Raw genomic sequence first — 17,134 nt, forward strand, 5'->3', positions numbered from 1 at the left:
GACCTCATATTTGGCTGTTTACATTCACTGTTATATTATTAAAACTTTTGTATATAATTTGACAATATGATAGTATGAATGTAAAAAGTGTAGTAATTAAGTGTCTGTTCAATCACTTATTTATCGGGCAAAAAAAATGTTTACAAATTTAATTATATAGTTGAATACTAAAACTCTAGTACAATAAATCTAAACAAACACTATTATTATAGAAAGCGAATGCTCTTATGCGTTTTTGATTTAGTAGGAAGTGAATCTTATCCTATAATTGTAAGACATGGAAAAAGCTATGTTGAAGAGATCTTAAAGAAAAATTGTAATTGCCAAGAGGTTATTTTCCCCTCTTTGGATAGAAAGGCAATCTGCTCATGTTGTGTCATAAATTTACGTATAGGTTACATACCTAGTTATTACATGCATTTCATTTAGCTAGTTGCCTTTCGGTGTCACATCCATAAACTTGATTATCGAGAAGTTTGACATCGTAACAAATTCTTTTGGTTTCTATAATTCGAGTGGCCTCAAAAAACTTTTCATTTTTCTATATGGATGAACAATACATAAATGGTCAAGATTTTTTCTTTGAAGCACATTGTAATAATGACATTTCCACTTTGTATTTTAATACATGTGATTATTCAATTTGTGATGATTTCTTATCAAACACGTTTTGTCTATCTCATTTGATCGATAAGGGTAAATTTAAGTTGAATTGAGTTTGAATAAAGATTAGTTTGAGCTCGACTTCAACCTAATAATGGTCAACTTAAGCTTAAAGGTTAACTTGCTTATTGTTCTAAAAAAGAGGAAAAAGAAATAAAGTTTTAAATTTTTAATATAAGTTATTGATATCGACTAGATTTGTGATGGAAGAACCATAGAATTTCAATTAATGAATCAAAGAAGGTAATAAAAAATTACCATAGAAAAGAAATGAGGATCTATGATCAAGAGGTCACCATCTTTGTGGTAGGCAAAGAAGAAGGAATGAGGATCGGCTAGAGAATGTCATCAAAGAAGGAAATGAGAGAATAAAACCCTAGAGAAGAAATATGAGTTTTCAAAACTTAGATAAAGAAAATTTATTAAATTTTTAAACTATATAAAAAATAATAAAATTTTTAATTTTTAATATTTTGAAATAAATGATATTTTTATTTTAAATTTTAACTGAAAATTTTAATAAAAATAAATATTTTGATTTTTTAAAATTTTACGAACGAAGAGCTTAAAATACACAGTGAGTCAGAAAAGGTCCTTTGTCCTCTATAATGCTTTTGCTACCACTCAAACTCCAAGGTACGCTGTCCCTGTTAGATGCAGCCAAGACTTAACGCTTTTTTTAATGCCACTCCTCATTCAATGCCCTTCACGCAACATGTCAATCGTTATCTTATTTATATATTTTTTAAGTTGTTGATAATATCGTTTGACTGGAAAGTGTCGCTTTAAAGGTAAGAAAGTGTCCTGACAAAAAGGTGAACGATAAGGAAAATCAAAATTTATGATCAAGAAAATCCAACGGCAACAGACCTAGAACCAATCATTTTTTGTTGATTTAAGTTAGAAGAAACTGTTAAACAATCATTAAACACAGTGGAACACGTTTACGTAATATAAAATTACACAGACTTCTAAATCTGATACCAGTCCACATGCATGCTGAACTGTAATATATATATCATTTTGTAAGCCATAGCAGATCGAAGAGATAGAAGAGAGAGTTTGACTTGTTGGTTTCGGTTTAATTTTGCCCGGAAATGGGAGAAAAAGAAGATGGTGCCGGGGAGGTCATGAAGAGAAAGAAGGGATCTATTCTATCCATTTTCACGCAAGCAGACGGCGTGGATTTGTTGTTCATGGCTCTGGGGTTCATCGGAGCAGTTTGTGATGGCTTCGCTGGACCTGTAGTGCTACTTGTGATGGGTGACTTGATGAACACTTTTGGCACTGCGTCTGATAACAACGAGTCCTTCACACGTAACATTAACAAGGTTTCTTCAAACTTATATTATCTTCTAATGCCTTTCTTTCTTTCTTTCTTTGGGACCAGCAAACAGAATAAAGGTTAACTGGATTTTCATATTGTGGTGGTGGCAGAATGCAGTGATCATGTTATACGTAGGTTGTGCAAGATGGGTTGCTGGTTTCCTTGGTGGGTTCTCAAAATTTTTATTAAATTTTTATACTTGTTTCATAGATTACTGATTTTCTGTAATTTTCATGAACATTTGGGAAATGGGTAGAGGGATATTGTTGGACAAGAACAGGTGAAAGGCAAGCCACGAGAATGAGAGCTAAATATTTGAAAGCAGTGTTGAGGCAAGATGTTGAATACTTTGATTTGCATGTCCACAGCACAGCAGAGGTCATCACAAGCGTCTCTAATGATAGTCTTCTCATTCAAGATGTTATCAGTGAAAAGGTTTTATCTTCAATCTCATACTTGCAGAAGTGTTTTAAAAACAGGACTGAACTAAAAAATTGTCTTTGGATTTTAGATTAGGTTAAACTACATATGATAGTAGGTCATGTAGATTTCAGATTAGGGTGAACTAGAGGTGACAGTGGGCTGACACGACTACAAAATTTGGGTTTGATCTGAAAATTTGTGAGCCATGTTTTGGGTCTCAGAAAATAGCATATAATATGATATGTAAAAATTAAAAAATTTTAAAAATTATATCTTTTATAGGTTGGCTCACAAAATGGCTCACGAATACCATGGGCCATGTTGTGGGCCTTTAGATTTGGTGGAGTGATGTGATCCACTAAGGATCGCTGTTTTCGTCTGTCTTAGAATGGCACGATTTATAACATATTAAGTTTTATTATTTTCAATCCAATATAACATGATCTAACCCATAGCCACTTTTAGAATGAATCACCATATTTGTAATTATTGGGTTTTGAACTTGATATGAGTCTGTCATCAAACTAAGTTAATTTTTATATGTTAATATAATTTGAATTTTAAATTTAATGGTTGATTATGTAAAAAAAATTTAAATATTATTTTTAATATTTATTTAACACTCCATCGTTTCAACAATGATTGAATCAAATTGGTCCTTTCATCCAATCAATATTCGGTTTAGGTTTAAAATCATTGATTCTAGTTAATACTTAATCACTCAATAAATGTATTCTTATGATAGGATTATCTAATTTTTGACTTTATCTCATATTAAGATTAGATTATGTGTTTATAATATTCAAATACGGGACTAATTAACTCTGTGAATAAGTGACAGCTACCGAACTTTTTGGTACATGCTGGCACTTTGATCGGAAGCTATGTGGTAGGATTTTGGATGCTATGGAGGCTAACCATTGTTATATTTCCCACGGTTCTGCTTCTGGTAATTCCTGGAATAATATGTGGAAGGGCTGTCATCAAATTGTCAAGGCAGATGGCAGAAGAGTACAACAAGGCTGGAACAATTGCTGAACAGGCAATCTCTTCTATAAGAACTGTTTATTCATTCGTTGGTGAAACCAAAACCATCAAGGACTTCTCTCTGGCTCTTGAAGGCTTAGTCGAATTGGGAGTAAAGCAAGGCTGGTTTAAAGGCTTGGCTATCGGCAGCAATAGCATTGTTTATACTATTTGGTCTTTCGTAGCTTATTATGGAAGTAGGTTGGTCATGTACCATGGTGCTAAGGGAGGAACTGTGTATGCCGTCGCAGCTGCCATTGCCATTGGTGGCACGTAAGTATTATTACCTTTTGACTTGTATAAAATAAGAAATTACAGAAGGTATAACTATGAAAATTAAGTTTGTTGTCGTTGACCAGGGCGTTGGGATCTGGTTTATCTAACTTGAAGTCCATATCAGAAGCAATGTCAGCCGGAGAACGTATAATGGAGGTAATAAAAAGAGTTCCCAAGATTGATTCAGAAAACATGGAAGGCCAAATCCTGGAGGATGTTTCAGGTGAAGTTGAATTTAGGCATATAGAATTTGCATACCCATCAAGGCCTGAAAGCATAATCTTCAAAGATTTTAGCCTGAGAGTTCCAGCTGGAAAGACGATGGCCTTGGTGGGTGGCAGTGGCTCAGGGAAATCCACTGTAATTTCACTTTTACAGAGGTTTTATGACCCAACTGGAGGTGAAATTCTTCTTGATGGAGTTGCTACTGACAAATTACAACTCAAATGGCTAAGGTCACAAATGGGCTTGGTGAGCCAAGAGCCAGTACTATTTGCAACAACAATTAAAGAGAACATACTTTTTGGCAAAGAAGATGCCACAATGGAAGAGATAATTGAAGCAGCCAAAGCTTCCAACGCTCACAATTTCATCTCTCAGCTGCCTCAGCAATACGAAACTCAGGTTAATTAGTTTTAGTTTTTTGCCCACTTAGTGAATTAGCCGATTGAATTTTTTCTTACAAATGGTGCACAGGTGGGAGAGAGAGGAGTTCAAATGTCAGGTGGGCAAAAACAAAGAATCGCTATTGCACGAGCAGTAATCAAAGCACCTAGAATCCTTCTCTTGGATGAAGCGACAAGCGCACTTGACTCTGAATCTGAGCGTGTTGTGCAAGAAGCCTTAGACAAAGCCTCCGTTGGACGCACCACTATCATCATAGCTCATCGTCTCTCCACCATCCGTTATGCCGATGTGATAGCCGTCATGCAAAACGGCCATGTCATGGAAATAGGTTCACATGACGAGCTCATGCAAGATGAAAATGGTCTTTATAATTCCCTTGTTCTTCTTCAAAAAACCGAAAAAGAGCAAAAAACAACACCCACCTCAGAAGAGATGATGGTGATAAATCTCAATTCTTCATCCATTAACGCCTCAGCTTCCAGATCAAGCTTGGATATTAACCTTAGAACAGAAGCTGATGGTGATAAAAGAAAAGGCAATGTAGTAGATTACAAGAACAAGTTGACTGCCCCATCGTTTAAAAGATTGTTAGCTTTGAATCTACCTGAATGGAAGCAAGCAATGTTGGGGTGTTTAAGTGCAATCTTGTCTGGTGCAGTGCAACCTGTGTTTGCCTTTACCGTAGGGTCTATGGTATATGTGTTTTTCTTGAAAGATCATAACGAGATTAAAGAGAAGACTAAGATTTATGCCTTGAGTTTTATTGGGATAGCAGTGTTCTCTTTGTTGGTTGACATAAGCCAACATTACAATTTTTCCTACATGGGTGAACACTTAACCAAGAGGATCCGAGAGAGAATGTTTTCAAAGATGCTTACTTTTGAAGTGGGATGGTTTGATGAAGATGAAAATTCCAGTGGTGCCATTTGCTCACGCCTAGCACAGGATGCAAATGTGGTAGGTATTATTTATTCATATAGTTTCTAATTGATATGTTATATGATAAGGAAGATTTAATGTATAATTTGGACCTTGTTTCAGGGGAGATCTTTAGTGGGTGATCGCATGTCTCTCATCGTACAAACTGCATCGGCTGTAGCCATATCTTTCCTTATGGGTTTAGTCATTGCATGGAGGCTTGCTTTGGTGATGATAGCAGTCCAGCCTCTCATCATAGTATGCTTTTATACTAGGAAAGTTCTACTAAAAGACATGTCAAAGAAGGCCATAAAAGCTCAAGAAGAAAGCAGCAAGCTTGCAGCCGAGGCTGCTTCCAACTTGAGAACTGTCACAGCCTTCTCCTCTCAGGACAAAATCATAAAGATGTTCTCGAAGGCCCAGAAAGGCCCAACAACGGATAGTGTGAAACAGTCATGCTATTCTGGATTAGGCCTCGCCTTCTCCCAGTGCCTAACATCTTTCACATGGGCTTTAGATTTTTGGTATGGTGGCAAACTTCTGAATGAGGGCGACATCACTGCTAAAGGCTTTTTGGAGACCTTCATGATCCTAGTGAGCACTGGCTATCTCATAGCTACTGCTGGAAGCATGACCACAGATATTGTCAGAGGCTCATATGCTGTAAGGTTAGTCTTTGCTATATTTGACCGGTGTACAAAAATTCGGCCCGATGATTCGGAAGGCTACATTCCTGAAAAAATAACAGGTCATATAGAAATTCAAGATGTACATTTTACATATCCTGCAAGACCTGATGTGATGATTTTCAAAGGCTTTTCTCTCAACATTGAAGCTGGAAAATCAATTGCATTGGTGGGACAAAGTGGGTCTGGGAAATCAACAATTATCAGTTTAATAGAACGATTTTATGACCCTTCACTAGGTACAGTAAAAATCGATGGTCGAGATATTAAATCTTACCATCTTAAGTCACTGAGAAGACATATTGCACTTGTCAGTCAAGAGCCTGCATTATTTGCCGGTACCATCAGGGAAAACATTATCTATGGTGTTGCCAACGACGTCGATGAATCTGAGATTATTAAGGCAGCCAGGGCAGCCAATGCTCACGATTTCATAGCCGGATTGAAGGATGGATATGACACATGGTGTGGCGAAAGGGGAATACAATTATCAGGAGGTCAAAAGCAACGCATTGCGCTTGCTCGAGCCATTTTGAAAGATGCTACAGTGTTACTGTTAGATGAAGCCACCAGTGCCCTTGACAGTCAATCGGAGAAGCTTGTGCAAGATGCGCTTGAGCAAATGATGATCGGAAGAACAAGTGTAATGGTGGCTCATAGATTAAGTACCATACAGAATTGTGATCTCATTGTTGTATTAGATAAAGGAGAGGTCGTGGAGAACGGAAACCACCATTCTTTGCTGGCCAAAGGACCCATGGGAGCATACTACTCATTAGTTAGCCTCCAAAGGACACCCAATAGTTAGTATTTCGTAATTTGTAGAACATTGGTTGAAAAACCAAAATGAAAATTGCACCTGACATCTGCAAAATTTCCATTTTGATCAAATTGATGATACTCTTTACTTTTCTTAACTGTTATCAAATATTGTCCATAGCACCTAATCCATTACAACCTACAACCAAAAATGTTTACTATTCATTATATTCAACAGCAAGTCAATCTAATAATGGACTAAAATAGGTTTCAACCATAATTCCGTTCAGATTTTAAATCATTTCCATTGGGACGATTTAATCCAAAGCAAGTGAGTTGATGATCTAGATCAGGCGCCGAAGGAAATACAACAGAAGTCTAATGATTTACGGTAAAGATGTGATCGCGACGTAGTGAAGAAGGTGAAGGTCAATGAATGTATTAATCAGAAACTAAATGGACCACTGCCACTATAAATCTTGAGAGATGAAACTTTCTTTTCCAACTTATATAAATTATAAATGGTGTCGCTAAAGTAGGTTTTTTTTTTTTTTTTAACTTTATATTTTAATGCTTAATTAGTTGAATTATTTAAAAAATTAAGAGATTCGAATTATAGTAGGCGATTTTTTTTCTTTTTTGTCTTTATTGTTCATCTACGATCCTTTCTTTTTACAAGGTATATTCTGTATGCATTATTGCATGTTTAATAAATATTTATAATAGGTTTAGGGTTGCAAAATTTCCTAATTAGATTGTTAGCGGTGTATAAGGGTAAATTCAAATTGAGTTAATTCGAATTCAATTATTAGTTTAGTTATAACAAGTTTGAAATAAATTTAATTTAAATGAGTTTGAGCTCGAATTGAAATATAAAGATTTTAACTATTGAGCTCAAGCTTCGTATCTGGCTGGCCAAAAACCTAAAATGTTGTATTTAAAATATCAAAAATAATATTATTTAATCAATATATATTAAAATAATATTGTATTAATCGATTTTGATTGAACCATAATAGTAAGTTTGACTTTGTTTGAAAGGAATTTGTCGAGTATAGCTTGATTTAAAAAAAGTTTATTGAGTTTAACTCTTTTAAATTAAGTTGAACTCCAATTAGCCCAATTTCAAGTTTTGTTATATTCTAATTCACCGAAACTAGATAAACTTGCCACAACATAAGTTTTTATAAGTGTATCCATTTTTAATTCAATATTTAATGATGATATTCCACAAAGGGGCCTCTTTTCAAATTTGAATTATATAATTTGTTCATTATATAGTCGTGGACATGCGTCTCTTAGACTGCACCATATATCGATTGCCTTGTTTATTTTCAATCTGAAAATGCGAAGAGAAGAAACAGGCAGTGAGATGAAGGAAAAGAAGGCGTCTATACTGTCCATTTTCATGCTTGCAGACGGCGTGGATATGCTGTTGATGGGCTTGGGGTTCATCGGAGCCCTTGGTGATGGCTTCTCTTCACCTTTGCTGTTGCTTGTGACTGGTAAATTGATTAACAGCGTTGGCAATGCATCACCTGAAAACCTAGATTACTTAAACCGTAACCTAAACAAGGTTTCATCCGTGCTTCTAATCTTTTCGAGTTACATATGTTTATCAATTTCTTTGTAATTTATGTACGTCTGACCATTTTCTGACTGGCAGATTACACTGTATATGATGTATATAGCTTGTGAAAGTTGGCTTGCTTGCTTCCTAGGTGGGGCTTGAATAAATCTGAATATGAATGAGTAAAAATGTTTAAAAATTATACATTGATAATAAAAATTAACCTTATTATTATGTTTCCTTGTGAGAAATGTTAGAGGGATACTGTTGGACAAGAACAGGAGAAAGGCAAGCAACAAGAATGAGAGCAAGATATTTGAAAGCAGTGTTAAGGCAAGATGTTGAATACTTTGATTTGCATGCCGCATGCACAGCAGAGGTCACCACAAGCGTCTCTAATGACAGTCTTATCATTCAGGATGTTATAAGCGACAAGGTCTTTAACATTAGTCTCCTGTTATCTTTCTTTTTTCTTTCTTTCTTTCGTTCTTTCTTTCTTTCTTTTTGGAAGTAACAAAAGTGCTGCTAAGACTAATCACCTTTCTGTATTTGACACAGCTCCCGATATTTTTGGTCAGTGTTGCCACAATTTTGGGTAGCTATATAGTAGGATTCGTGATTCTATGGAAGCTAACCATTATTGCCTTTCCCTTTGTTGTGCTTCTGGTGATTCCTGGATTAATCTGTGGAAGGATTCTGATGAGTTTAGCCAGGAACATAAGAGAAGAATACAACAAGGCTGGAACAATTGCAGAACAGGCAATCTCTTCTATAAGAACTGTTTATTCATTTGTTGGTGAAACCAAAACCCTCAGTGAATTTTCTTCAGCCCTGGAAGGTTCAATCAAGCAGGGGTTAAAGCAAGGATTGACTCAAGGCTGGGCCGTCGGAGGCAACAACATCATTTTTCCTGTTTGGGCTTTAGTAGCTTATTTTGGTAGCAGAATGCTCATGTACCATGGAGCTGAAGGAGGCGCTGTGTACGTCGTCGCTGGCACCATGTGTGCCGCCGGCCTGTAAGTTATCTTTGACTTAAATAAGTTTCAACAGTGAAAAGTTTAGTTTAATTTGCTCTCTTTGATCAGGGCAATCGCATCAAGTTTATCTTATCTAAAGTCCATATCAGAAGCCTTTTCAGCGGGAGAGCGTATGATGGAAGTAATGCAAAGAGTTCCAAAGATTGATTCAGAAAACCTGGAAGGCCAAATCCTGAAAAATGTTTCAGCGGCCGTTGAGTTTAAGCATGTGGGATTTGCATACCCATCAAGGCCTGAAAGCATGATTTTCAAAGACTTCAGCCTGAAAATTCCTGCAGGAAAGACAGTGGCCTTGGTGGGTAGTAGTGGATCTGGGAAATCAACAGTGATTTCACTGTTACAAAGGTTTTATGACCCAACCGGGGGTGAAATTCTTCTTGATGGAGTCTCTATTCATAAATTGCAACTCAAGTGGCTCAGGTCACAAATGGGGTTGGTGAGCCAAGAGCCTGCACTATTCGCAACAACAATTAAAGAGAACATACTTTTTGGCAAGGAAGAAGCCATCATGGAAGAGGTTGTTGAAGCAGCCAAAGCTTCAAATGCTCATAATTTTATCCTTCAATTGCCTCAGCAGTATGATACCCAGGTTAGACTGATCTTTGTCGCTGTGCTACCTGACCATCGCTCTAAATATGTAATTGAATGCCTTTTGCTTACCATAACTTAACAAATTATTAAATCAAGCTTAGCTTAGTGGCAGCAAAGATGGTTCGATTTGATGGTAAACGAGTTTAACAGTTTAATTTGATATTTCTTTGAATATAAAAAAAGTTAGTTTAAGATTTATAATTTAAGATTTAAAATAGACTAAACAATCACTTTATCTTTGAATTCTATTAAAAGTTGAAATTTGAATAGATTCTAACTTGATTTGTTTATGAAAATCAATCTAATTTTTAGTTTGATTCCAATTTATTTGGTCTGAAAATATAGTTGACTATAACTTAACAAGTTAACTAATTAGCTAATTGTCAGAAAATAGAGATCTTAAATAAAGTTTAATCTTAGATTAGTGTAAATCTAAAAGAGTTAATTTAATATCGGTGAATTGATGTTTGAACTCAGCTTGAAAATAATTAAATTTTATATTTTATCTAAGTCAACTCAAAGTCAAATAAATTTAAACTCAATTTAGTTATGAAAACGAGTTTAATCTTTAGTTAGAATTTAACCTATTTGATCTAAGCTTGAGCCATTGACCAATGGTTAAACTAGATGATTAGGTAATGTTGTTTAGTTTTTTTGTTAGATGTACATCCTCTCTTATATGAATTTGTTTGATCTTACTATGCTTGTATAAGATTGAAGATGGAACATCAGTTGAATTTCTTTGGATAATTTAATCAACTTTTTGTGATATTGAAAGGTTGGGGAGAGAGGAGTTCAAGTGTCAGGAGGACAAAAGCAAAGAATCGCCATTGCGCGGGCAATAATCAAATCGCCACGAATCCTTCTCCTAGATGAGGCAACAAGTGCACTGGATTCTGAATCCGAGCGTATCGTTCAGGAAGCCTTAGACAAAGCCGCCGTTGGACGCAGCACCATCATCGTTGCCCACCGTCTCTCCACCATCTGTAACGCCGACGTGATCGCCGTCGTCCAAAATGGCCAAGTCATGGAAACCGGTTCCCACGACGAGCTCATACAAGATGAAAATGGCCTCTACACTTCATTTGTTCGTCTTCAACAAACTGAAAAAGAACAAACAACAGTCTCAGAAGAAACGTTGAAGATAAATCTCAATACTTCGACCATGCACGTGCCAAGCTTCCGAGTTAATCCCACAACAGATTATGATGGTGATGATCAAAGAAAAAGCAACTTAGAAGATTACAAGAACAATCTGTCGGCGCCATCTTTTAGAAGATTGTTAGTTTTGAATCTTCCTGAATGGAAGCAAGCAATCTTGGGGTGTTTATGTGCAGTCTTGTCCGGTGCGGTGCAACCTGTTTATGCCTTCATTGCTGGGTCTTTGATATCTGTTTTTTTCCTGAAAGATCACGATGAGATTAAAGAAAAGACGAGGATTTATGCTTTGTCTTTCCTTGGGTTCGCAGTATTTTCCGTGCTAATAAATTTAAGCCAACATTACAATTTTTCTCTCATGGGAGAGCGCTTGACCAAGAGGATCAGAGAGAAGATGTTTTCAAAGATTCTCACTTTCGAAGTTGGATGGTTTGATCAAGATGACAACTCTAGTGGTGCCATTTGCTCTCGTCTAGCCAAAGATGCAAATGTGGTACGTATTTAAAATAGTTTATATGATTAAGAATTCTCAATTCTACTTAATCTGCAATGAAATTGTGTTTACAAAGGGTGTTGAATACTCAATAATTAATAGAGAACTAAAATAGGGTTATCAAAAAACTTGGACAAGTAATACTTTTGAATCCGTATGTTTTTTAGAAATCACCTAAAAATTGTTTGAATATACTGATATAGTAATTGATCTTCTATTTCTGACACATTTCTGAATAATAATTTTTAATTGATAAGACTGTTATGTTAAGATTTCAAATGGCAATTTAACACATTAATGGCATCTATCTTGTTTAAAACACTTAAAAAAAAAATTGTCATTAGAATATCCAGTTATCTAATAAGATTAAAGGGCACACATCAGTTGCAAATTATTTTCATTGTTCCTATTTATCATTGTAGTCGATATAGAAGCTTTTATCTAAATTTTTAAGAATTGTTTGTAGGTGAGATCTTTGGTGGGTGACCGTATGTCTCTTATTATACAAACCATTTCAACAATAACAATAGCCTTCACCATGGGCCTTGTCATTGCATGGAGGCTTGGTTTAGTGCTGATAGCAGTCCAACCAATAATAATTTTATGCTATTATACTAGAAATGTTCTGCTGAAAAGCATCTTAAAGAAGGCCATGAAAGCTCAAGAAGAAAGCGGCAAGATTGCTGCCGAGGCCGTCTCCAACTTGAGAACCATCACAGCTTTCTCCTCCCAAAACCATATCCTGAAATTTTTTCAAAAGGCTCAAGAAGGACCACGAAAAGAGTATGCTAAACAAGCATGGTATGCAGGTTTAGCTCTTGCCTTCTCCCAAAGCTCAGCATCCTGCACTAGGGCTCTAGCTTTTTGGTACGGTGGAAAGCTTATTGCACAGGGTTACATCTCTTCCAAGGCTCTTTTCGAGACCTTCATGATCCTTATGAGCACAGGCTATCTCATTGGTAATGCTGGTAGCATGACTAGAGACCTCGCAAAAGGCTTAGATGCTGTTAAATTAGTCTTCGCTATAATGGATCGACACACAAGAATTGAGCTCGAAGATCCTGAAGGTTGCCAGCCTGAAAAATTAATTGGTCATATAGAACTTCAAGATGTACATTTTGCCTATCCTGCGAGACCTGATGTGATGATTTTCCAAGGCTTTTCACTCAACATTGAAGCTGGAAAATCAATCGCATTAGTTGGAAAAAGTGGAACCGGGAAATCAACTATCATAAATCTGATTGAACGTTTTTATGATCCCCTAAAAGGTGTTGTGAAAATTGATGGTCGAGATGTAAGATCATATCACCTCAGGTCGTTAAGAAGGCACATTGCCCTTGTTAGTCAAGAGCCTGTACTGTTTGCAGGTACTGTAAGAGAAAACATTCTATATGGTGTAGTTGGTAAACAAGATGAATCTGAGATTATTAGGGCAGCCGGAGCAGCCAGCGCTCATGAATTCATCACAGGATTGAACAATGGCTATGATACATGGTGTGGGGAGAAAGGAGTACAATTATCAGGTGGTCAAAAGCAACGCATTGCAATTGCTCGAGCCATATTGAAAAATGCTGCAATCTTGTTGTTAGATGAAGCAACCAGTGCACTCGATAGTCAATCGGAGAAACTAGTACAAAATGCACTTGAATACATGATGATAGGGAAAACTAGTGTCGTGGTAGCACATAGATTAAGCACCATTCAAAATTGTGATCTTATTGCTGTGCTAGATGAAGGGCATGTGGTGGAGAAAGGTACTCAGCAATCCTTGATGGCAAAGGGACCTCTAGGAGCTTACCATTCTTTGTTTAGCCTTCAAAGGACAATAAAATAAGTAATGGTCTCTTAACAATCAATTATAGATTTTCAATGGTGAGAGTGAGATAAGTTTTTTTTTTTTTTCTCTTTTTTAAAGTTTTGGGGTGAAGTAATTTGTCATATAAAAGATTTGTATAAATAATTTGTAATGTTATTTGTGATATGAAATATTTGTCCTTATCGTATGTAATTATATGGTAAATTAAATAAACAAAAATAATAATACTGTAAATTCCTAAATGTAATATGAGTTTAATATAAACAATACTTTAATGATGAATCAGATTATTAGATTGAATATTATATATAGTATCAAAATCACTCTATAATTTTATTGAATGATGACAGGAAAAATATTAATAAGAACGTTAAGTTTCGTAAGTAAAGCAAATATAATATCTCTAGATAAATTTCATATTGACAAATCATAAAAGTAATGTTAAATTTAAGAATGGTAAAAAAAGAAGATTAGTTAAATAATACATGATTTTTTTATATCATCAAAATACATTTTGTATTAGTAAAATCTTGACAGAATATATATCCACAACTTTAGCTTATGAGCCCAACTGGTAACAACGCTCACCCAAACCTGAGTGTGGCACATCTTATAATTGAGGTGTCGCCATGCGTATTCCTCATTAGAATTCTTCTACCTATCAATATTGCTCAAGAAATTTTTTAAAGCACGCCACGATTACATGTTACTTAATGTTTGCATATATGTAGTAGTAATAGAGATCAACCATAAAGAGGGAGATGAGATTGATGGATGTAACAGCAGCTTGGTCGCTTTTGTGTTTCCAAAATTTCTTTGACTTTAACACTAGTAGACATTCACGCATGCCTCAAAAGAAAAAAGGAAAAAACTAAGTTGTGTCCTCATCATTCTCCCATTAAAAACTAGCAACACAAATCGATCTTTCGGCAAGCTCATTATAAACTTAGCTTTTAACCTTGCTAGCTAAGAATTATACAATATGTGATGGCCAAGGCCAAGAGCATGTTAGTCACATCTTGAAGGATCATACTTTAATCAAATGGGCATGAAAATAAACAAGTTCACAAGTCACATCTTCCAGAATTCATCAAAATTTTCATGTCATGAACTGGGGTCGATCTCTTTTGTGAAGGTTTTTTTTTTATTTTCTGATTTGACAAGTCTCTGAAATCTATCCACCCGGTGACCCGACATCGCTGAGCTTTGAATTTGCCCTACTTGGACACTCATCAAACTTTAGTTTTTCTTTTTGTAAAAAATATTATGATAGGGAAAACTACAGATTAAAACATATTTACACGTATGTAAATATATTTATATCTTTAATCTTACTTTATAATTATGTGGAGCATCAAATCAAATTATGGCATCGCCACACTAAAGAATTAGTGGGATAATTTGATGTGCAGGTGATGTGATCCAAAGATGATGACAGTAACAGAGTTTTTTGTTTTCTGTTTGCCATTATAAGTTTCCACAATAATGTTCTTATTAACTTTTTTGAACCCCCTAAACCACTTCTCAATTAATCCTTTTGTCGATCTAATAAGCGATTTCCAAGGTGAAAGTAACACCATTAAGGTCAAATTCAGGATTCACAAAAAAACCAAACAAAAGATTAAAAAAAAATGTTTTCAAAAGTTTTCAGTATTATTGAAAGATAAATCTTTCATATCGATAAAATATAAGACAGATGTTAAATATATATGAATGTTATATATCATTTGAAAATGATGACAAATGATTGGTTAAATAATATGTAAACTTTTAATCAGTCAAATAGTACTTTAAGTTGTAAAATTTAAAAGTAAATCAGTGACAAATTATGTATATAAAGTAGACAATATCTTGATAACAACAAGAACATTAAATCTTCGATAAATCTTAGATATACATAAATATCTTTGTGAACTCTTAAACAATCAAAACGTATTTTACGATTAATTATATATTTAAAATGAACAATATTTAACAGTAAATCATACTATTAGACTAAAATGTTATACATCTTGACAATCAAATAGAGAAAGTAGAGATATAATTTTTACTGTTGAAGAATATTTGATGATTGATTCATTTCTCATTTTATATATACACTAAACAGTAGAAAGAAAAAAAAGTGATTAAATGATACTGACATCAAATTTGTAGCATCTTTTTAGTCAAGTAGATCCACCATGAACACAACTGAACTCATCAACTTTAATTAGTGCAGAAATTGATATAATTTTTCGTTGTATTTAGTTTAAGGTGGGATCATTAGTAAGATGCCAACACTTGAAGAACAAAGTGTAGTGCGATTTTCACTTGTGCCATATATTTTCTAAATCATCTGCTTTCTAATCATTAACCATTCGATCTTGCAATCTTTTAAGTACTGCTCCAAATTCTTTTGCTACAAGGGACAAATCTATGGAGTTTCCAGCGAAAATATGTTGTAACTTATCATACCACCTAAAATTTACTGTTGTGGATGAAAGATTCTATATTATCTTAATCTAATTGGCCTCCTAAAAGTGAACTATTAAGAACCAAAAATCAAAGAACATTACTGAAATTTCTTCTATATTTCAATATATTCAAGATCTTGCTTTACAAGATATTTATATATCAAAACAAGTTAGAATGATATTTATTGTCAAGATTAACCACAACCGCTTATCAAATCTTACAAAAGAAACGAAAATAAGAACTTAACTTAGTCATTGACTAATATAAGTTAAGAGTCGAATTTTTACTATAATTGAGAGAGAAAAAGCAACATAACCCTAGTAATCTTTGGAAGAGTCTTGAATGCAAGGAACGACTCTAATTTTTGTTATATATCTTCATAACAGAATGATGTATTTTGTATTCGATACAACACATCATTTTCATTATTTAATAAAATTTATATCTTTTAATCTAGTTTAATTTTAACGTTCCAACTTTAAATCTTTGCCTATGATATCATATGCCAAGTTATGATCCCATATAGAAATTGAAGTTAAAAGGTGAAGGTTCAACACTATATTAATATAATAATAAAGAGTGGATTTGATCCGAAATTAGTTTGAATGAACTAATTTTAATCAAAAGTTTTAGTTTGATAGTTTGACTCAAGATCTAGTCGTTTATCTATCTGATGATATTGTTTATCTTATGAATAATTTTGTTAATTGTTCTGATGATAATGTTTATGTTATAAATTCAATACGAACTTGAGAGCTAAGCCCAAACTCTACTTGAATTGAATCCATTCCAAACCACAATCATCATTAATCACTGACGATGGTGGGGCTAATTACATTTTTAGTTTTGGCGTTTTGGTATCCATGATCAGAAGGAAAGATGGAGTAGTAAAGATTCTTCTCCATGATAGAGTAGTTTAATATGACTGATGATCTTGCGGAAAGCATGGAAAGCATTTATGCCGACTTTTCTGTGGACCAATTTCAGCACTTCAAGTTAAATTTATAACTTGTTTCTTCAACATAGATATTATATCTCTTCTTTCTTTCTTTGTTATTGAGATGAGTGAAGGTTACAGATGCCTGCTGCAGCAGCTTGCTAGCGTCAAATTCAATATGAATCAATTATAGTGCTTATAGCTATAGTGTCCCTTCATGCCACCCTAGGAAAGGAACATTACTAGATTCAGTCATATCTACAGGTCCACCATTGCTTATCCCATCCGCAAAACCAGCTCTCTCACCTGCCCCATCTTTTATCAGAATCTTTTTCCCATTCGCAGAAACCGCACAGCTGTTTCTTTGATTTGA

General features: G+C 34.7%; 2 protein-coding genes across 2 annotated transcripts; both read left to right on the forward strand.

Moving 5' to 3' along the window:
• The first annotated feature begins 1,601 nt into the window (after positions 1-1,601).
• On the forward strand, positions 1,602-6,863 carry LOC123197454 (ABC transporter B family member 15-like). Its single transcript, XM_044611768.1, has 7 exons — positions 1,602-1,994; positions 2,101-2,155; positions 2,247-2,425; positions 3,255-3,712; positions 3,799-4,339; positions 4,412-5,299; positions 5,384-6,863. The coding sequence occupies exons 1-7, from the start codon at positions 1,761-1,763 to the stop codon at positions 6,752-6,754; spliced, it is 3,726 nt and encodes a 1,241-aa protein (XP_044467703.1). The 5' UTR covers positions 1,602-1,760; the 3' UTR covers positions 6,755-6,863.
• A 1,187-nt stretch (positions 6,864-8,050) lies between these two features.
• LOC123198225 (ABC transporter B family member 15-like) lies at positions 8,051-13,468 on the forward strand. The gene is made up of 7 exons (XM_044612890.1): positions 8,051-8,281; positions 8,372-8,426; positions 8,533-8,711; positions 8,834-9,291; positions 9,361-9,901; positions 10,682-11,554; positions 12,021-13,468. Exons 1-7 carry the CDS (start codon positions 8,051-8,053, stop codon positions 13,386-13,388), a joined length of 3,705 nt encoding a protein of 1,234 aa, XP_044468825.1. The 3' UTR covers positions 13,389-13,468.
• The last annotated feature ends 3,666 nt before the right edge of the window (positions 13,469-17,134 follow it).

The sequence above is a fragment of the Mangifera indica genome, chromosome 15, assembly GCF_011075055.1.
Source record: "Mangifera indica cultivar Alphonso chromosome 15, CATAS_Mindica_2.1, whole genome shotgun sequence".
In the NCBI taxonomy this organism is placed as follows: Eukaryota; Viridiplantae; Streptophyta; class Magnoliopsida; order Sapindales; family Anacardiaceae; genus Mangifera; species Mangifera indica.